The 22,460-nt window shown below is 39.2% G+C and overlaps 2 protein-coding genes across 12 annotated transcripts in view; one reads left to right on the top strand and one right to left on the bottom strand.

The window, feature by feature from the left end:
- myo9aa (myosin IXAa) overlaps window positions 1-11,884 on the bottom strand; it is a 101,591-nt gene extending 89,707 nt beyond the window's left edge. For 10 of the 11 annotated variants that reach the window (XM_016669940.1, XM_016669941.1, XM_016669948.1 and 7 more), the window contains exon 1: window positions 11,500-11,882. The gene's annotated coding sequence lies outside the window, so the exon portion shown is untranslated. Of the gene's footprint in view, window positions 1-11,499 lie in introns of all 11 variants that reach the window. The other variant, XM_016669949.1, reaches the window with a different exon arrangement.
- Window positions 11,885-12,805: 921 nt separating this feature from the next.
- On the top strand, window positions 12,806-15,606 carry senp8 (SUMO peptidase family member, NEDD8 specific). The gene is made up of 2 exons (XM_007548994.2): window positions 12,806-12,958; window positions 14,157-15,606. Exon 2 carries the CDS (start codon window positions 14,174-14,176, stop codon window positions 14,837-14,839), a length of 666 nt encoding a protein of 221 aa, XP_007549056.1. The 5' UTR covers window positions 12,806-12,958; window positions 14,157-14,173; the 3' UTR covers window positions 14,840-15,606.
- The last annotated feature ends 6,854 nt before the right edge of the window (window positions 15,607-22,460 follow it).

Here is a 22,460-nt window from a genome sequence, read left to right as displayed (position 1 = left end):
GCATCCCAGAGGTGGCTCTCTGCACGACTAAAAATACACAAAGTCTCCTTTTTGCAGATGCTGTGTCAAGCTGTACTGAGTGGCAAACTGGACTGGAAGTCAGACAGAAACAAACAAAAAACCATGGGATGAAAATACATGGGATCGACAATGATGTACCAAATACTACGTGTTTAATGAATCAAGATTTTCCAAGCATGGCCTCATGTAAGGGAATGGCAACAGAGAATATTAACTTGAAGGACAGGTGCAGGTAGAAGTTCATATGCACAAAAATTACTTCTTTGTTTTTTAGTCTTATAGTGCATTACCTGTTATTTTTCCACTGTGGAATGTTATAAAAGTCAAAAATTCATTGATTTTTTAAAAAACAAGCATTTCTTGTCTAAGTGATAGGATAGACAGAAAGAATAATTTTCTTCCAAAGAAATCATTAACAGGAGTGGGTGGCTGTCCAAAATGAACCCGGGTAGAGGTCAAGAAAGGCCCAGAGCAACATCGAAAGAACTGCAAGTTCTTTGGATCAATTGCACTGACTTTTTTTGGTGAAGTTAGAAGTTAACTTCACCATCATAACTTCACCATTGGTGAAGTTAATGGTCATAACTTCACCATTAGAAAAAAACTTGACAAAAATGACCTGAGTTGCAAGATCAAAACCACTGCTGAGCAAAAGGAACATGAATGCTTGTCCATTTTGCCAGAAGACAGGTTGATGATCCCTAAAACTTGCAGCTAAGAGAGACTCAAGGTTTAGGGGACAATAATTTTTTTCCACACAAGGCAATTTAGATTTAGGTTTGGATTAGTTGTCCCTTTCATTAAAAAAATAAATAAATAAAAATAAACTTTATTTAAACACTGAATTCTATGCTATTTCTGTCTTGTATTTATCCGTGGATCTGACACATTTATGTGACAAAGGAATCACAAAAGGGGGCAATACTTTCTCACCACTTTTACAGATTCTGATTGATATCATTTATTCAGATTATGCAGAATTCACGTCCGGTTCATGAAGATATTTGATCCAGTTAAAAACTTTCAGTAATCTCTAAAATATCAATGACCAGCAGTCAAAATACCAGAGTTTTGTCAAAAAAAACAAACTGGAAAACATACCGGGAGGCACTGAGATAAGAATAGATTCTACGTTAAAATAAATCAAGTCTTTCACAGCTGACTCAGCACAGCTAATATTGGCTATAGTTGCTCATAAAATGCCTCATTATCACAAATTAAGGTGTGAACAAGGAGGTCGTTGTCAAAGAAAGCAGGTACACGTGTCATTATCAAGGTCAAGACATTAATCATCTTTTGGAGCAAAGCGATAAAATAACAAACCTCTAATCCAAGCAACACACACAGCAAGCGCAGTGCACACTTTTCAGGTCGTCAGCTGATGGTAATGACAGGACATCTAGCGTAAGACTGGGTCTGAGCTGCAGAATTATCCCGAGCACATCTGTTTAGCGTATTAGGGGGAAAAGTATCCCGACCTGTAATTACAGGGGCGCGCTACAGAGGCTCTCGCCGTCTTCTCTGAGGATGGGGGATGACTTGCCGTCTTTCTGCCCTCAGCAGATCGGAGGCCGTTTGAAATCTGAGCCTGGTGGTTCAGCCGGAGCCGCAGCCCACGGAGAGACAGGGTGAGCTGCTGTGCAATGATAACGCAAATTTGGCTGCCTGCCTCAAAGGGGAGGATGACAGAAGATGTTGGTGAGAATATGTAGTGAAGGAACAGATAGAGTGAAAATCTTATGGTTTATTTTACATAATCTGCCTACAGGAGGATCCAGTGGAGAAAAGCTGCACTTGAACCATACATATGGTGGTTCATAGTGGAAGGAAATCTTTCAAGTAGACATTTTAAAACAATATCCAGGTGTTGAGAGTTTATTGTAAGATCTTTTCTTTGAAGATTGCCTCCTTAGATTGAACACCCTCTGACAACTCCAGACACAAGCAAGGTATTGTTTTATTTAGCCTGACTTCTCTTGTTTATGCATTGAGCCATTGCACCAGCAAAGTGTGAAAAAGAGACAAGAGTTTGTAGACAAGACAAGGCAAGTAATAAGCCTCCAGCAATGAACAATATAGTTCATCTTTCCATTGTTCTAATGAAAAAGACAAAACAGCTATGTGGACTTTACTTTAATAATACATACCTAAGCATTAATGTAATGATACCCCATAACAACCATGTACCTGATTGCAAAAGCCCTTAAAATATATTATTTCATACTTAACAGGACGAAATGTTTAACTGGCTCAAAAAGGTATGAGTATATTTGCAAGACTTTCCATAGATTACTTTAGAATACAATCTAATGTTGAATACACTTAAAGAGTTGCACATAAGGATAATCCAACAAATTATTAATTACATAACCTTCAAATGCTAAAAACATTCCACAGCTGCAAACCTGCTGCCAATGTAGGTCTACTTGTTGAGTTCACGTCTTTATTCAGCTAAAGCAGATCAATAATCCACAGAAACAGGCGTATTGCAGAAACTCCTTAACCCTCTTTCCGAACAATACTTTGTCTCAGCTGAGAAGGTCAGAACAGCCCAACCCTTCACATTAAGTCCTGCTGAGCTCACACTAGCTTGAACTCTCCACTTGCACAGCTAAATCAGCTGGATGTCTCACATTGCTCACCTGTTCAAAATCCACCACAAAACATAGATCAAAATTATTAACTACACTTTGTTAGAAACTTGATTTACAGACAGGATGAGGACACAATCCAAAGGTATTCCTAATCCAAATGGGAAATACAATCTCTCCAGCAGATTCTGGGCCTACCCTCTGGTCTCCTCCAGTCGGAGATACCAGATAAACCTTAAAGGGAGGCTCACTGGAGGTATTCCAATCAGATCCCTGAATCACCTAAACCGGTTCCTTTCGATGTGGAAGAGAAGGGAATCTAATTCGAACTCCTCCGAGATGATAATTAAGCTGCTTGTGTCCTGGATATCATTCTTCTTATAATGATTTATATCTCAAGACCACATGTGAGGGTTGGAATGTAGACAGACCGGAGAACTAAGATTCTTCCTACTTGGTTCAGCTCTTTCTATGGCAGACTATGCCTGCAACACTGTAGAGTGTAGACAAGGCCAAACTCTATCGACCCATCTTGGTACGAACAAGACACAAGACACTCAAACTTCAGTACTTGAGGCAGAGACTCACTCCCAATCAAAAGGGAACAAACAATCCACCTTGAACTTTTGACTTTGAGCAGCTGATTCTTATCACGACTGCTTTACACTCAGCTACGAATGGCTCCAGTGTATGCTGAAGGTTGGGGCTTGAAAACACCTGGAGAATTAAGTCACCTAAAGAGTTGAGATGAAACCCTCAGGTTCCCAACCCAGAGGAAACTATCTCCATAACTACAGCTGGAGATTCTGTCCTTGAACACCACAAGCAGGATATGAGACGAGAGGCAGCCAGAGTTTAATCTACATTAGTAACAAGCTTGACTTTGTGCAAAGGATGCAGTCACAGTTCTTGTTCTGATTAAGGAGGGAAAAGAAACTGCAGCTCCATATTCTATTGAGGGTCAAGGACAAGTTACACAGGAGACACTGTTGTGACTCTCCAATTTAAAATGTAGCAGGACAACTGAACTCCCATCACCTGTGAAGCAGTTCCTTATGGGTAATGATCTGGTCTATCGTTTCACATCCAGGACAAACGTCACAAGTTAATCTAACAGATAACTGGTCAGAAACTCCTTTTCAACACACTGGAGTAAGCTTTCCCAGGGACACATACATAACATAACCTTTGGTCCTCTATCTTAAATTGGGACTACAACTCCAGTCTGGAAATCTCCAAGAGTTGCCCCATAACTCCATGCAACATTAGAGAGGTGTCCTCCCTTTTTGCCTAGCGCATGCAGTGTGAGGAGTTGAGGTCGTGTTTGTCAGAGCTGGTTTGGCAGGGAAGGGCTGGGGTCTGCACCCCCATTCCCAATATCAAATAAACAAACTGGTTAAATAATTTAATCCAATTTCACTAGAATTTGAAAAACCTCAAATTTAACCTCTAAAACTCCTATATTATCAGCTCATTTACGGCACTAACTAGACATTAGATGAGGCAGGAGAGTAATGCCTGCCATGATTGAGCCCAACATAAGGCCAAATTCAAAATCCATCTTATCAAGGCTTGCTTACTATCAGTTTCTTTCAGTTATCTCCACTCTTCTTCCCCTTTTTGCCTCATTCTGAGAGAAAACAGACTACTGTGGACTGCCAGAATTTCTAATAGATAAAGCCAACAGAGCAATGGTGAAGGAAAAACTCTAAACCATCGCAGACATTAACCTCAATGCATCATCCCATTTCCTCAAAACTTCGATGTCTTATGCTATTCAGCATAGGTGTAAAAAAAAAAAAAAAAAAAAAAAAAAACACAGGTAACACTTTATTTGAAGGGGGGTGAATAAGACTGTCATGACACTTTTCATAAACATGACATAACACCAAATCATTACTGTTTAAACTTTACCTTTAATAACATAAAGTTACCTAATTTTTAAAGTGCAATCAGTAATTATTTTATAACAAATTTATATCAGTAATGATTTATTGATTAATGTCAAGTTGTCATAACAAAGACATTTTGAATAATGTCAACTTTGTATTAAAAGTGTCATAATTTACCGAATGACGCTTTATGACAACAGTCATAAATATTCATGAAGGCTTATTCATGTTCATGACAGGTGTTATGTCATGTTCATGACAGGTGTTATGTCATGTTTATTAAAGTGTCATGTCAGTCTTATTCACCCCCTTCAAATAAAGTGTTACCAAAACACATTTTTTGTCAAAGTGGTTTTTGGTTAAACATGCAGTTTCTTATTTTTATTTTCCTATATGTAAGTAAACAAAAATTGAACAGACAATGTGAGTGGTCTCATGGCGGGACTGTTTAACAAATGAGCAGCATTGTCCACCACAACACAGCAGCACATGCCTGGGGATTAACCATGGGCCCTGTCATGTTTGTGCCGAGAGGCTGCAGGGGGGCCAGCAGCTTTGCCACCACTGTAACATAACACACAGAAATTCAGCAAAACATAGCTTTGGTTTCAGAGAACATCTGAATGAGCAGCTGACATTTAACCCATTAAACACCATGCACATCTGCTGCTTACCAATAATTTCAAAACAGACCTTGTACAAGGCCTTGCAAAAGTATTCATACCTTTTTACCTCCTTGTTTTATGTGGAGACGAGCTCTGTACAACCAATCCGTAAATGGAAGGAGAAAGGCCCAAATCTACATTTGCACATGTCAACCTATTCTGACAACTATTCCAAAACGTAGTCAAGAGACCCAAGGTAACCCTGGAGAAGCTGGAGAAATTCATAGCAGCTAAACCTCAGAAATGCTCACTTTCCAACCTGACAGAGCATGAGCAAAGCAGAAATAGAAAAAGAAAGATGGGCTTCTGGATTTGCTAATTCAGGACTGAAGTAATATATAACTATACATATGAACTGCAGAATGTGTTTGTACTTTTGTAGAGCACTGAATTTGACCCTTTACGGTGTTCTATACTCTCATTAAGACGAAACATGTGCACCCCACACAAATAGCAGTGTGAACCTGCCCATCAAAATATTGTTAAGAGTAGTTTCTTTTTATTTTTAAGCAATTAGGTCTCTAAACAACAATTTGGTTACATTTAGATTTAGGAAGAACAAAGCAAAGCATTTTCTGCTCCATGTTTTCCTCCAACCGTTGTTAGCAGCCACAGTGAGTTAATGAGGGGAAATGCAAAATGTGAGGAAGCCTGTGAGGCCAAAGTCTCCCTCAAATAATGGCCTGCTGAAGAAAGGGGAGCTTTGTGCAGTAACACAAGCAGGTTCCTCTTTAATGACTTCATGGCATGCCAATCACTTACGCCATACAACCCCATCATGCAGCCACACCACCATTCAGAGACATCCCCATCATGTGAGCAAAACGACATGTGATCTTAACCAAAGCCTCTCACCCCCCCCCATAAAAAAAAAAAAAAGTTCAGAAAGTAACAGGTTGGGGATGAACATGGGGTTATTTCACTGAATTGGTAACAGGTTGTTTACTGCCTCCGTTTACAAGAGAACAACAAACTGCTATAATCATAAATTCAATGTTTAGACCAGTGCTGGTCACTCTGCCCTTTTAAAATGTTGAAGTACTTTTGAAGATTTGCTTATTTAATGGATTATTTTTTTCAGAGCCGACTACTACAAGACCTTTGGCATTTGTTAATACCACTTGGATTTAACAGAATTTTCCATAATAGGATAAAATAGAAAGGAAGGATCTTTGGTTACACACCTTTGTGCACCTAGAATGTAGATGTCTGTCAATGTGGGAGATCTCTAGTTCTACAACAGTCTCATGCACGAGGAGGGAGACATTATTATAATGTTATTGTAGCTAGAGTTCTTCTGTCTTCAAGCACTGGTTGAAGAGAGCATCCAAGAATAGCAATGGCCTTTCTGATGAAATGTTGTCATGAGCGTCTACAATCAGAAGGTTGATCATAGTTATCTTATGGTCAATCTTCACTGGGCAAACAGGGATCTGGACCACATTTTTATTAAGCCTCCCAGAGTCATAAGAGACAGGGTCACTTAGAACCCATGAGTTTTTCCTCTGTGTGCGGTCCAGGGGGTCATACTGACCCTGTGTGCGCTTTCACAAGGTTTTTGTGTGTGGTTTCGGAAACAGGCTGATGGGACAACCCCCCTGCTTCACAGCTGTCCGTGAACTATGATGCGTTCCTCCTGAGCATCGTGCTAAAACAGCTGGAGGGTTAATGTTCATCAACTATTAATCAAATAATTTAACCAGCAAAAGAAATAACCTGACAAAATAGGGGTGGTCATTTAACAAATAGTTTATCATTCATCGTAGTCATAAGAATTTTGATTTGTTGTCAATATAAATTGCAATTAATGTTCAGTGTTACTCCCTTTTCTTTTTAGTTACATATAAAAGGAGCAACAAATAGTTCTTAACATCACATTTATCATGATTATAATAGTACCACAAAATATTGTGATAAAATTATAAGTCCATATTGTCCATCCCATGGTAAGATATGGTTCACTGCATGGGTACAATCTAGTTTGTACCCATGCAGTTTTACAAGCTTTGTGCTAGTTTTACAAGCACAAAGTAAACTTAAGCTTACTTTGTTTGTTTTTTTGGGGGGTTTTTTGTGCCAAATTCAAGAAAAGCATGAATTTGGCAAAAGGGCAAATTGCAGAGATTTAGCACAACAACTGCAGTCCTTTATACTTAAAGAAAATACTTTAAAAAATGTTACTAAACAGTTTTGAGAATTTGTACTTTTATAAGGCTTGGAAAACATTTCAGTGACATTTTCAGCTTCAAAGACATCCGGTTTGTTCATTCACCGTGAGGCCACACATCAGGTCTGACAGGGTGGCAGGAGATAATGTAAGAGGTGACAAAACCTGAAACTATTTTATTGTTTCACGAAAGCAGTTTTTACTCATGACTAATACTGCTCACAACTTCTCTTAAAGTGATAGCATGCAGTACTTAATACGTCATAGTTCTGTCGGTCACGGCTGTGAAAGAAGCGGAAAGAGACAAACTGACTCCATACGCAATATTTGTATTTCATGCCTGATGAAACAGAACATTAACATTGATAGTCTGTAAACAATAAAATATCTGAAAGAGTCACAGTCTGCCAACACTAATCTATTACCATAACAATTAGCATGCAAAGCAAGCCATGGGCATGAAAACAAGTGAATTAGCACTTTTTTCCGCACGTTTAGATTACGGTTTAATTGTGCTCCTTCAATCTAACCACCAGCCTAATAGGAGCTTGTATTTGGGTCATCACTGCAGTTTGTTTGATGAAAAGTTGCCTCACCATGCTTAACGCTCTATGTTTCTCTATAAAAATTACGTTTAAAATAATTTCTACCTAATTAGGCAAACAGGAGATTTCATCCAAAAGTTATGGAAGACATCAGCTCACTATTGTACAGATGTCAAAACTTCAGGACAAACAGAAATGTTGTAATTAAAAAACATTATCACTCAAGTGTGGTTGGATGAAACTGCAAGGTTTCTGTGACATACAGAAGTTTAATGATTAACATTTCATAGTTTTACTGACTTTTCTTATGAAAAGTCCATAAAAGTTTATGCAAGAGTTTGTTGGCGATGGACTCAACATTTCTGATTGATAGCCCACTTTGTTCTCACTTTTTTCCTGGGAGAGAGGCCTTCAATTGTACAGGGGGGGGAAAAAATCATCCCCAAAGTGCTTCTTGTTACTAAAAGTTGCTCTTGAAGCAGGTTTTGATCCAATTCTTTATTTATTGCGGCATGCTTAAACAAAATTAAGGTTGAGCTTTTACTGTTGGTCCTTTTTCCAGATGTCCCAAACAATAAGAAGAGAGTGTCACTCAAAAAAAAATAACTTGACCCCAGTCCTTCTCAATCCAATCCTAAATCTCCTGCAGAATCGCTTACTCAAATCCTCAAGTCCAAGTGGTTGCTGGACTTGCCTGTCAAACTCTTTGGACGCAAGGAGACGAAGCATGGTTTCAAACAGTTCTCTCTTTAAATACGACTGCTCTACTCTTCTAACTCAGTGAGAATACCAGCTACTCTGTCCTGGTTTACAACTTCCCCTGAGCCAATGATGATATCATTAAAATTATGCTGCAGCAGGTCAATTTGAGCAAATTAGATTTGTAAGGTCAAGTTAACTCTCATTACCTTCGTAATTAATTGCACTTCAAACAATTAATTGCAATAAAAACTAAAGCAGTAAAGTTTGTGAAAAACAAGATTTCTGTCCGTCTGAAAAACCTTTAGGTGCAATAATAGGATGAACCAGAAGACAGAAGTTTGGGTTGATTTCACACCTGATAGTCCTGTAGACTCAGTTTGATTGGTGACCAAAACTGCAATATTTGCTGTATTATTTTCAGCAGGTGTGTTGGCTTCACACTGCAAAGTGTCAAACGATCCAAACCCTTGAAAAACCTGTTCCCATCTTGCCTGTGGTGGCGCAGCACCAAGAACTGTAGAAGGAAATGACAAGAAAACCTCTGAAGATAACATGAGCACAACTTCCTTCTTCAGAAAACGTAAAAAACAAAAATGTAGTGGGTTCAGATTTTAGCGGTTGTAGGATTTCTCTTTTGTCGCTGGTAAAAAGAAAACCACAAGCCATTTCCCCTGCTGGTGCTAGATTTGCATGTTTGTTTTGGTTATATTTGTCCAGAATATCCTACACTATAGGCCACTTCCTGCTTTTGGAATGGTATCTAGTCTGCTTGACATTCACATATATAGCTGAACAGTTCAAGAGAACCGAGACCCAGGTTTTTAGGCAAACCAAATTTCATTTTTTTGGTCCGCATCAGAGTTCAATTGCGTATGCAAATCTCCCCAAACCAAAAGCAAAGTGCTTTTGGTTTGGGGCAAACGATCTAGAGTTCGATTAAAGCGAACTAAGCAAAGCTGGTGTGAATACATCCTTGGAAATAACTGCTTTTTTAAACAACAACTTGATCCATTCAACTTTTAGCATCAGATGATCAAACTAACTCACTCTACCTCTGTGTCTCCTCATTGAAGTCCAAGCCATTCAAACTTTTGCTGTGCTGAAACGAATACACTTATGTTGCAAAAATTAAAATGCACACAATGCATTCAAGTTTTAAACAGAGAACTTTTTTAAAAAAAAAGAAAAAGTTCATCTTCATTCATCAAGCATATCCTCTGGAGAATGCTTGAGAACATTTCTACAAAATTGCGAGGATTTTGCTCCAGGCAGAAAAAACCCCCCAACATTCTCCATCAACATTTATCTCTTGCAGAGACTCAAAGAGTTATCCAATATCCCAAACTCTTGCTCTCCCCAGTGGCGTCTGTCGTATCTCTGCGCACACCACCGACGTGATAGAAAACTGTGGCCAGTCCCTTTAGAAATAGCAGAGCCAGGGGTCTGTGGGGTATCAGATGTCAACGGGGAACCAGTTGCTGGAGTCTCAGTCCAGCTCATGCTCACAGCAGCTGTGTCTTCTCAGAGCCCACATTCCTGCAGGACAGACCCACTCTGCTCTCGTCACCTGCACCCATCTAAACAGCATGCAGAGGAACTTCAAGGGAGAGGAGAGAGGTTTACTGTACAGGCGGCTGCTTGTTTTTTGTTTCCCGGTTAGGAAACTATTTAATAAATAATAAAGCAGTTCTCTTTTCTGACTAAAAAGAAATGAAAAAAACATGGGGTGGGTCTCTTCTTTCACATATGCAATCAGAAATCAAGCCATGTAGCTAGTGATGGGCCAATAAATAACCTTTTTCTCCTCCCTTATTCAGATCTGATCAGTGATTAACTGGTCAAATGGTTATTTTTTTCCCCCTAATCATTACATGAATCACCTACTTTGATGCATTTTTGTTAGTTTAATTAGAGTTATATAAAAATAGAGCAGATATGCTGTAATGCACAGATTGCAATTCCTTCATTTTGGAATGGACTCAAAACCTTTTTTCCCCCTCCTGTACTTTCTCGTCCTTATGAAGAAAGAAAAACATCAACTAAGAAGTAGTCACGATTGGATTTGGAAGTACATATTACACACTCAGAAACTGAACAGGCTAGAAAAAACCTAATGTATATATGAATATTAAAAACGAGATCAAATGTGATGCACTGAACGCCCTGCTCGGATGCAGGGTGTTTTGTGTCTGCTGTCGTCTCCCTCCATTGACAGTCTGCACGGCGCAGCCATGATTCAGCATCTTCTTCACCTCGTCAGACCTCACTTTACAGTTCCAGCTGCTCTGCAGAAAGAGTCGCTTACACTGTGCTATAAAGCTGCACCGTCTGACCTCTACTAAATAATACATGTAAGCACTGCCCATCCCACCACATTGCAGGCAAAAACTAAAAAAGGTAAAGAGAGGGGAAAAAAGCAGCACCCTCCTCCCTACCAGGTCTCAAGGACCCTGGATGATGTAGCAGTTCGGTTTTGTTATTAATTAGCTCTGTGCAATAAAGTTGTCAGCTTTATGTATCCGTTTCTCCATCTCGACTACAAACGACTGTCCAGATGTGCACGGTTGCAAAACTGGGATGCGTAATGATGCAAACAAGCATGTGGACAATCTCGATCAATCCCGTGTTTAAGGCTTAATCTGCTGCCCAGGGATGCAAAGCGAGCAGTCTGTAGCAACAGACAACTTGTTACATTGCTCACATCTCACAAACACACACACACGCCTTTAATTGTGACTAATCATTTAATAATAAGTTCTCCCTTACACACACACCCAAAACGAATGACAGCTGAAAACAATGTTTCAAATGAGTGCAGATGAGAAGAACAAGTTTGTCACAAAGAATGAGCAGTGATTCATTAGATTGTAGAGGCTATTTCCAGCCCACCATCAAACAACTAAACATCTTTCTTACCTCCAGGCGTGTGTTGAAGTTAACTCAAAGCCAGTCTTGAGCTCCCCTTTTCTAGTCAGGCTAAGCTGCACAGTTACGCACACTTGTGGTCCCGCAAAGTGTCTAAGTCTCTATTTTAATTCTCTGCATTCCCGCTGAATTGAGGAGTTTTTATTCCTTCTTTTGCCCACCGCATGCCGACAAAACTCCTCGAAATTTCAAGCTCACGGCGAACACCTTTTGCATTCCTCTTCTCCCTTGTTTTTTTTTTTTTTTTTTATCCAAGCGCGTTTGTAGTTAGAATGCAATTTAAAATGCAGCTTTCCGCGGCTCACTCGCTGAGAACTCCGCTTTGCCTTTTACTAATCAGTGCGGCCACACTGAGGCGCGTCCCCGCGGCTTATGGGCGGAGGGAGAAATCCCAAAAGGAGGACGAACTATATGAACTACGAACCAGAGCGCGCTCCAAACGCGGAGTGATGATGCGTTCAAATCACCTCGGGTGTTCCATCCTCAGTGTAGGGAATAGCGCCACGTAACTGCGTTTAAGTTTGAAAAAAAAAGAAGAAAGAATGGAAAAAAGAAAGAAAACATATCAGACTAATTCTGATAAACAATGCAGTGTGATTCTATGCATTCACACACAAAAGGAAAATTTATACAATGGAATGTTGTTAAGTCCTTCTACTGTGTTTCTCTGTTTTAATAAGAAACAGAGCACCAGAAGTGTAAATAACAGGAAATAAATAAATACCTATATAGAAAATTTGTGAAAGTTATTAATCAACTGCTTATATAAAGGAAGCAATCACCACAAGTGGTACACTTACTGCAGTACAACTTGCATATATATGTAAGCATGTTTCTTTGGTTGTTTACCACTTTAAATGAAGAGAAATATACCACTTTTCTCTCGTATCAATAACAATAGCTTGCATCTCAAAAACAGGCAATTTACACGTTTTTTTCTTCTCATTTTTACCAGGCTTTTATTAAGTTTATTTATTTATTGATTGATTGATCTTAAATCATCTCCCAAAGCTGAAACTTCTGATTATCCAGGACAGCTCGAACACACCATGACAACAGGAAGTAAATAAAATGTAACACGGTCGCGAAGGAGCCAATGAAACACCCCGTGTTTCAAATAAACGATAACTGAACTATATGAGTCAATTTTAAGTTTATTTAGGGTTTCAGTTAACGGGTTTTATATAGTTGAGAGATCTGTAATCTCATTTTGTGTTACACAAGTATCAAAAAGAAGCATTATTAAATTTTTATTGCGTACGTGCGCTGTCAAAAACGGTTACCCTCTGAGTTACTCCACTATCCGGATCCCCGGATGTACGGAGCCAATCGGATGTGAGCTTCTGATTCTGTCTTCCCAACTGTCCAGATGCGGCTTATGATAGCCAGAGCAATGAGGGACAACAGTGCAGTTTTCATGCTGTTCATTGTTTGAATGTGTCTTTCAAAGGTAGGGACATTAAACGAACCCTGCATGTTGTAATTTGTCACTTTGTGGTGTATATGTTCTGTAGGTTGTAGTTAGTTATTTAGCTTCGTGAGGTGGTGAAGGTAGCGGTTGGCTAGCTAGTGCTAACATTCGACTGTGTTGGCTGTTAGCTGCCTGCCATCAGAAAATGAACTAAACGCAATGCAGCAATACGACACTTTGCTGCGAGTTTATGACCCAACAGACACTGATGTAACCTCGTCAAACACCAAGGTCTGCTTATAAAATTAGTTACTTTTTTAACAAAAACTCAAATAAACGAATCAAGCCAGCCCCTTTTAGATGCTGGATCAATGTGCGTTGGTTTTTGTAGTTTATTTAGCTAAACTTAAGGCTTTGAAATTACACAAGTTTAATGCAGCCTCAGTCATGTTCATTACTTTTGTTGATATTTAGAATCACTCACTGAATATCAACACCTCAGCATAGCTATTAGTTCAGGAACTTAATATTTTTTTCTATGATTTTTATTTTTATTTTGCAACTTTTCAAACGGCATGGACAATAAGAATAAGATCAAATTATACCTGGGTCATGTATGGAGAACAAAAGTTAAGATAGCTACTGCTTTTTAAGACCATAAATTATGGTGTAATTATTGTACCTCTACTTACATTTAAACCTGTAAAAGTTGTGGAAAAAACAAAACAAACATTAAATGCCGTAATTGAGCCAAAATGTTGTTTTACTGTTAAAAACAATAAACATCCATTGTTGAAACTAAAATCTGACCTATTTTTGGGAGGAAGCAACACAGATTGACAGAACAGTAAAAAGTCTGTGTTGATTCCTCCCATAAATAGGTCAGATTTTTAAATTAATAGAATAGTCAACAGTTTTCAAGAAGTAGGAAAATCAATTCTGGTAGCGATTCAATTTCTTTCAAAACAGCAACTATTTTTATCTAAATTTGATCAGAATTTTCTATTATTTTTAGTTGCTAAGTATGTTGAAAATCAACCCAAATAGAATCCATTTTAGTTTCAACAATGGATGTTCATTGTTTTTTTAACGGTAAAACAACATTTTGGCTCAATTACGGCATTTTTACAAGTAAATAAACATTTACTTCAACTGATAAAAATGGAGAACATTTAAAGAAGGTGGTTTGCTGAACATTGCATACCAATAAAAAAAGTTTTATTCTTTCTTTTTTCAGACTGACACCGCCAAAGGATGGATCCTGTAGTGCTGAGCTACCAGGACAGCCTGCTGCGGCGCTCCGACGTGTCCTTACTGGAGGGCCCCTACTGGCTCAACGACCAGGTCATCGGTTTTGCCTTCGAATACTTTGCCAACGAGCGCTTCAGAGTTCTGGGCGACGCAGCCATCTTCATTAGCCCGGAGGTCACCCAGTTCATCAAGTGCGCCTCCTGTCCTGACGAGCTGGCCCTCTTCCTGGAGCCGCTGGATCTCCCGTCCCGCCGCTGGGTCTTCCTGGCCGTCAACGACAACTCCAACCAGACGGCCGGCGGCTCCCACTGGAGCCTCCTGCTCTACCGCCGCAGCTCCAATCACTTCGCACACTATGACTCTCAGAACGGCAGCAACTCGCTGCACGCGCGGCGCATCGCCAGCAAGCTGGAGCCCTTCCTCGGCGCCGGCAGGAAGGCGCTGTTCGTGGAGGAGCCGTGCCCGTCGCAGCAGAACAGCTACGACTGCGGCATGTACGTCATCTGCATCGCCGAGGCCTTGTGCGAGAAGGTCAGGCTGGAGGGCTCGCCCCGCCTCCCTGTGCAAATCATCACCCCAGCCTACATCACCCAGAAGCGGGCCGAGTGGTGCAGACTGATCCAGAGTCTGGCTCAGAACGACCTCTGCTGCTCCCTGTCTTTCACCTAGCTCGTATGCTAGAACAGCGCCCCCTTTCCTTCCCTGTCCCCCGCCACCGTATCTACTGCTGGAGAAACAGAATGCACTCCCCACATACCAGTATATAACTACATATTTATTATATTTCCCTGACAGTCAAAGTTTAAACATGAAGAGGCGGTGTGATGTTTTTCCAGTGTATATGCACAGCAATGTACCGTATGTAAACGACACCAGCATGCCTATAAACCTAAAAACGTGTACATGCTTTGTGAGCTTGGAGAATGTGGAACAGGAAGCACTGAATCTTTTCTCTTGTTTGGTGTGCAGCGAATGTAGAAATGTTTACACAGATCATTGCTCAGGGTCATTTTAAATGAACTGAATTGACTATAAGAATGTGAATACGAACTCTGGCTCCTGCTTCTTATCTCGTTGTTATTGTGCTCCTGTTTTTGTTTTTGTTCTTTTTTTTCCAGCAGTTTCAACAGCATTTCTGTCTCTACACCTGATGTAGATGTCGGACAGAAGCATTTTGTGCCACTGAGTGAGTGTCTGTGTTTTTTTTTTTTTTTTTTTGGAACAAAGGGCAATGTTGAGTGGAGGAATGTATGTTATGTTCCCCAATAGTATCTCACATGCAGTCTGATCTGATAAGTGTGGCAGTCGTCACATTTTTGTGGACAGAAAAGGCGCTGTAAAAATCGCTCTGTGGTTTTTATTTGACATGCCAGCTGCCTATTTTTTTCTTTGTTTCTGTTATTAAAACTTGTTTGGCTGCAGAATGATCTGACTTATCTTCAGTTTTTGTTTTAAATGTTTCCCAATGAATAGCCTTCTGCTTTAAGTTTAGTAGCGTTTGTTGATGCTGATAAACACATTCTGAGTCTTGACAAACAACAAAAAGTTCACATTCATTTCAACAATTGATTTTATTTCAATTCTAAAACTGAGTCTTAATTTCAATAATTTATTCCTATAGATTTTGGTGGTTATTGCTGACAGCTAACGAAAATTAAAAATTCATCGAAATATCGCAATAAATCAGATTTTTTAAATAATTTTTAATCTAGAAATGTTGAGATGTTAAGTGTATCCACTTCTGCCCCATTTTCTTCCACACTTTTTTTCCTTCCATTTAACTTTCCATTAATACGCCTGAGGACGTTAACTCTACAACACAAATACAGTGACGTATTCAAAACTCTTCCTCTGTTAAGACAACTTAGAAAGGAGTCTGATTTAAGACATTTTATATGGGCTCTACTTTTAGTGTTGATCCAAATCTCTAGAGCACAGATGAGGGTCAGAATCTAGACGGACCGGTCTACCAAAAGTTTTGTTTTTTTGCCTCCGCTCCTCTTCCATCATCCTACCATCTCTCGCTAACACAAAGCTAGCTACTTGAACTCCAGCAGATTAAATTACTCAGTTCTTGTGCCGATAAGCTGCTTCTCTTATCTGACCCAAGCAGGGATGACATTGACTCAGAACAGAACGAGGATTATATGAAACTTTAAAGGATCAAGCTGTGTTATCTTTTTTATCGCCAAGAACATATCTTACAGCTGACTGTTTACATAATGACTGATGATTTATTGGTTTGTTCTAAAAGAAAATCCAAATTATGCCTTCTGTAAACTGATGCTGGGAAAAAGAAATAAAGTTACAGCTTATGTTTGTTATTAGTTTCTAACTTGATCATAAATAGAATAAAACAGAGAATAAATAGAAATAGGTGAACTCTCTTTCATCATCACTGTTGAGTATAACTCATGTCAGTGGTTCTTCCTCCGAGTAGTTCATGTTTACCTGTTATATAAAAACTTCAGCACAAGTATGGTCATGTAAAAAATAAAAAATGGGTGTTTAGGACTTTCAATAGCAATTTTAAGTTTACTTGTAAATCCAAATAATCAACATTAAAATCTCAATAGAGGAACTTTGTAAAGGTGAATGCACTGGGATTTAATATTTAAACCTCAGACCATTAGAGTAGTGTACTCAGTGTTAATTGTTGCTTCATCAAAAAGAAGATTTTTAGCAGTTTTTAGATGTAATGAGGTCAACATATAAACCAAATACATCATACTAACCTTGAAACATGGCGGTGGAAGTGTCATGCTTTGTGGATGCTTTGCTGCAGCAGGAGCTGAACAGCTCTCCATCGTAGAAACCACCATAAACTCTGTTTATTTTAAGGAAAACGTGACACATCTGTAAAAACAAAAAACAAAAAAGTCAATGCTGAAGCGTCACTTTGACCTGAAACATCTTAATAAAATATATAAAATATACCAGTAGATCCATGAAGAACAGGTTAGAATAATAAAGAAATGGAAAGTCTGAGTCAAAGGCCCGATTTTCATCCACTTGCAAAAGGCTGAACCTCTAAGAAAAAATCATCTAACATCTCACAGCTGAAAGCAAAGAGTGGAAACAACCTTCCTCAAACTGAAGTCAGAAGTAGATAGGTACAAGAAACATTTGGTGTTAACATTTGGTGTTAACTGTAATTTTTCCTAGTGCAGGTCATCTGCCTGTGGTTCAGTACAGTCTCCTTCCTCATCATGCTTTAATATCACGGTGTTAGAAATTTATATATCTAAAATTAAGTCCTTAAAACGTCTCAAATTCATTAGAAAAAAATAAGTTGGCCTTAATCACAGGTCTTAAATGTTGTCAAGGCAGCAGTATTAAATCTCCAAACATTGTATACCCTTGCTAACGAGCTAACTAGCTAGCTAGGTTGCTAGGTAACTGTTTCAAGCTAGCTAGCTTGGCATTACTACCATATAAAATAGTAAGTTATATTTTGTACATTTCTATCGTGTTACAGGTCTTATAAATTTAATTCATAAAAATTCTTTTAAAAGTCCTCCTTTTGCGTTAGAAACCCGCAGAGATACTGCATTTTCAACATCTTCAGCCAAGTGACTAACATGTTTTTATTAACAGCTACCTGCGCGTCGGATGGGACATTAAAGCTCTGCTGCTGACAAACATCCCAGCTCGGCTCCCAGCTGCGCTCTGCTGTTAAATCTTGTTCAGGATTTGTAAGTGGGTCAAGTTCACGTCATAATATCAAAGTGGAAAAGAAAGGGTACATACCAAACCAGTGAAATGCGGAGGTGGCCTTTAGGTCTGAATGCTTCGGAAATACAAACTATTAAATCCACACCGCAGAGGACGAGCAGCTGAAGACGCATGCTTCAAAGGGACCCAAAATGTAAACTGAAATAGCTAAAAGAAAAAAGAAAAAAAGAGAAAAACTAAAAAAAAAACAACAACAACTAGGAAAACATTGAAAATTATTTGAACTGTTAACAAGGCATGAATAATGTTTTGACTAGAGGTGTGCCGATCGATCGGCCACCGATCATAATCGGCGGTATCTCATTTCGCAGCCAGGTGAATTACATTATGTTTTTACACATAATGTAACCGGTAGTGCTTATGATTTAAAAAAAATAAATAATTATGTGATCGGTATCGGTGGTCGGCCCTCATGAGTGATCGGAATTGGAATCGGCAGGAAAAAACCTGATCGGCACATCTCTAGTTTTGACCCCATATTTGTTTTTTTAAAAAACTGTATGTGAGTAACCAGTGTGACTAAGTCATGCAAACAGTACCAGAAAGCCTAAAAATTTTGATTTTTGCATCAGAAGAAAAAAAAAATCAATTTTGTACTTTTTCACTTCATCTAAAAACAAAACCTTCAGAACTGCTGCCATGATGCCCTCTCGATCTGGTATTGGTTAAACTGTATCCCCCATAAAACTAGTGAGTGTCCACATTTACTGCATACATACAATGCCTTGCAATAGTATTCACGCCCCTTAGTGACAATGCAATAACAAAATGTCTATCCAATCTACCTGAGCTTGAACTGCATTACAAAAAAGAAACAGAACAATCCAGTCTCTAGAGTCTAGACATATGTAAGCCCACATAAAATGGAAAATTAATTAACCTAAGTTTTTTTTATTCATATATATATTTTTAATAATAAGGGTCCATCTGAAAATATTGTTTATGAGTTTATGGGGTAGGAGTTCATAAGTTTATTTCTTCTTCCTACTCTTTTTTGAGCATGTTAAGATTATTGTGGTACAAAAATATGTGTCTTTTGCATTCCTTGTTTATGTGTGTGATTTCATATTTGTATCATGTTCGGAATAAATAAAATAAATACATGTGCAATGCATGCAACAAAACTGCAACTGCGCAATAATAATTGTGGCAAGAGCTGCTTGTACAAATGTGTTGGCTCAGGGGGTCTAAATGCAAATGCCTGCTTCACTTTTCAGATTTTTATATATTAAAAGTTTTGAAAGCAACATCTCAAATTCCTTCAGCTTTACAACCAAGCTTTAGTTTAAAAGAACCACAAGTCATTAAAAAAATGTGAAAACCCATCTATGAATTTGGATTTGGCTGCTTGGCCCACTGCGGTTAAGTCAGCAAAATTCAACGTTTTCCACAGTTAAAGGTTTTTAAGCAAGACATTAAAAAATAATTCAGCGTCCTGCAACAGCTCAGCTCTTGGCCTGGGTCATTCAGGATGGGACTACTGGTTCGAATTAGCCATTGCTGGGAGCAACAGGGAGAAATCAAACCATCTGATGAGGCACAGACGCTGGGAGTGAAGAACACTGAATTCTTTGTGTCCTCTTTTTCCCACAGACAGTTAATCCAACCGTGAAAATGTACTCCTCTCCACATCAGGAGCCATGATTCCACCTGTAAGGCAAGTACTGTGCGGTTCATGTTACAGCAGAACCGCAGGAGCTGTTTTCGTCTCCGTAAACGACACGTTGACTGTGATATTTATGTCCCTGTTGTTATTTTGCGCTAACTGCTCTGGCTTTTTCAAATCATACATGTCACACATATTCTCCGCCTGCTCTCAGCTCTCCAGAGAGCGGGTGTTGCTCTCAGTCAGTGACGGCCACGTGGAAATAAAAATACAGCCAACGCATCCAACTGTTTGTGAACACTCTGTGGTCACAGCCGACCTCCAGATTCCAAAACACAGAGGCTGCAGCACTTTCTGGTCCTCTGACGATGAAATGTTCAATCAAACTGGCCATTGTTTTTATACAACATACCTTTGCTGTGAGACTTCCTTCTTGCACGCACCTCGTTAAAGTATAATATTTTATCTGCAGATTCCGTGGTGAAGTTTTAGAATTTTTTTGGAGCCTTCTTTTAGGATCTTGTGGCCTGCTTTTGGGGTACGCTTGCTTTGGAAGGCCAGACTGAGGCATGTTGGCAGTGTTCTTCACCGTAGATTGTTTTCTTAGCAGTCTGATTTAACACAAGTTGTTAAAATCTTCTTTCTCAAGGCTTCAGGCAGCTCTTTTAAACTCAACATGCTCTCACTTCACCACCAAACTAAATGTTTAGGGCTTAAAATGGACAAGTTTCTCTGGAAATGCTGGGTGATGATATTTTAGCCTTCTTAACCCGAAGTGATTTTATCTGAAAATAATTTTAGCCATTTTAAGCGAGAATAAATGTAGAGTATCTTTTTAATTTATCCTCTCCAGAAGCTGTGTTTCGGTACGGTCCAAATGGATATTTTTAGGCCAAGTAGACCCATAGACCAAACAAGGGATCACTCCAAAAGCAGGAAGTGGACTATAGCACCTGGCATTCTGGGTAGATACAACCTAAACAAATGCCAGAGTGCAGCTGTGCAGGGAGAAGTGACTTGTCGTCTTTTTCCAAAGACAAGTGAGAAGTCATACAACCGATAAAATCCCTCGTTTCACCTTTACTCTGCTTTTTTCCCTTCAGTTTTGTTTGACTATATTACCAAAATCCCCAGTTGTATTTAAAATCTATATGAAATACCTTATAATACATGTCAAAACAACTGAATATGCAGTAATATATATAACAAAAAAAACATTTCATGTTTTCATTTTGTTTCTTCATTCTAATATAAAATGCATCCAAGAAACAATATTTCCGTCCCAGAATCACCTCGGCCAGGAAGAAATGCTTTTTTTTTTTTCTCCTCTTTTTTTCTGTTTTCAGTTAAGGCGGCAGCAGGCCTCCCTTCATAAAAGCGCCAGCTGTAATACATTTGGATCGCGCTCGCTGCACACATTAACTCAGACACATTTAACGACCCTCTGATGTAATGGGTTCTTGGAAGTCCTCCAGCTTTGTCGCCTCGGATGTGTGATGATTTTACAGTGTGTGACACAGATCGTTACCATGAAGTCACAGTCCGCCTCCTCGCTCACGCCGAGGGGGGTCGCAGGTCAGCGGAGCAGCATTCCAGGACAGACAATACGACTCCCTGGAGGAAAGGAGGTGGCTGCAGCTCGTCTGGCCATCTGCTTCAACTCAACCCCACCAAAGCTCCCTTTGCTCTGCTGCTCTGAGCTTTTTGCAGAGGCTTTTTTAAAGAGACAGGAAGGAGTTGGTGTCCTGCTGAGACTGATAAACTAAATGCTGCATGAGAAAATGATTAGCATCTACACGTTTTGATTCACGACAGACTGAATTACAAAGCAGAAAAACTTTGGGATACATTAAGGAGTAAGAAGAAGAAAACTAAAAATGAATACTGCAGTCACAGGACAGTGTCCCATGACAGCACATCCGTTTTCTTCAGCAATAAAAAACTACACTTCAAAAACAAAATCTTATTATTGGTATTTTTGGTTTAGTTTTTACCGCAAACATTTTAGTACACTTGAAATAAGAAAACTATCTCACAACTTTTCAGCAACATACAAGAGCTTGTTTTAAGTCAATAATTACTTATTGTTGATGGAAAAAGTGCCAGTTTTAAGTGAAGTAATCCGCCATAAATCTCAGCAAGTTGAAGAAAAAACTTCAGAATTGTTTCTGTATCATTTTAGAAAATATTCCACATGTATTTTCTAAAAACACGTCATTCCACTTCGTGCAGAGGTTCTGGGCTACTGAGAAACAATCGCTTCCCGCAGGCGTGGACTCTGTCGAGGTTTTAAATATTACCTAATTGTAAACATTTGGGCGTGACGTATGTAATATGCCAGTTTGATGCCATGAAGCTTACCAGAAATTCCCTGCACTGTAAACAACCATCGTCCACCGCAAAGAGAGAAGAACCGAGACGAGCAAGATGGCCGTTACTGTTAATTCAATATTTGGAAGCGAGGCCAACGTGGACTGAACGGCTTTGTTCACTTCCTCCACTGCTGTTGCCAAAACTACAGGCAGATTACAATTCTAACACAACGCAGAAAATCAACATCATCGTTCACGACTTTTCCTTCTGTTCACTTATTGATCCGGTTGAAATTCTGCAGGAGAGAATCCAAGTCAATGGGAGAAAGCCCAGGCAAAGCTGTGAAGAGAGATGAGAATCGAGCAAATTGTGAAGGAAGGCAATGGCCAGGCTAAGGCTAAGGTCTATTATGAGGTAAAAATTACAAATAGCACAATCCAAAATCAATTACATCTTGTAGAGGAGCATCTTTTTCCCGAAGTTAATATTTCTCTACCCTTGATTTACAACATTGGATAAAGTTTCAGTGATTTTCCAGTTCATCTTGAAAGGCAATTAAAGAACAGGATAAACAAGAAAATTTCAAGACTGTCGCTCTTTTTGTCGGAAAGCAAAGCAGAAAGCTACAAAGTCTTT

The sequence above is a fragment of the Poecilia formosa genome, unplaced genomic scaffold (genome assembly GCF_000485575.1).
Source record: "Poecilia formosa unplaced genomic scaffold, Poecilia_formosa-5.1.2 Scaffold29, whole genome shotgun sequence".
Classification (NCBI taxonomy): Eukaryota; Metazoa; Chordata; class Actinopteri; order Cyprinodontiformes; family Poeciliidae; genus Poecilia; species Poecilia formosa.
The sequence above is the reverse complement of the archived record's forward strand: the minus strand, read 5'-3'. Positions and strand labels throughout refer to the sequence as shown.

Bases quoted from the DNA above. Each gene is read 5' to 3' on its own strand.
- senp8 (XM_007548994.2), top strand. From the start codon at position 14,174: ATGGATCCTGTAGTGCTGAGCTACCAGGACAGCCTGCTGCGGCGCTCC.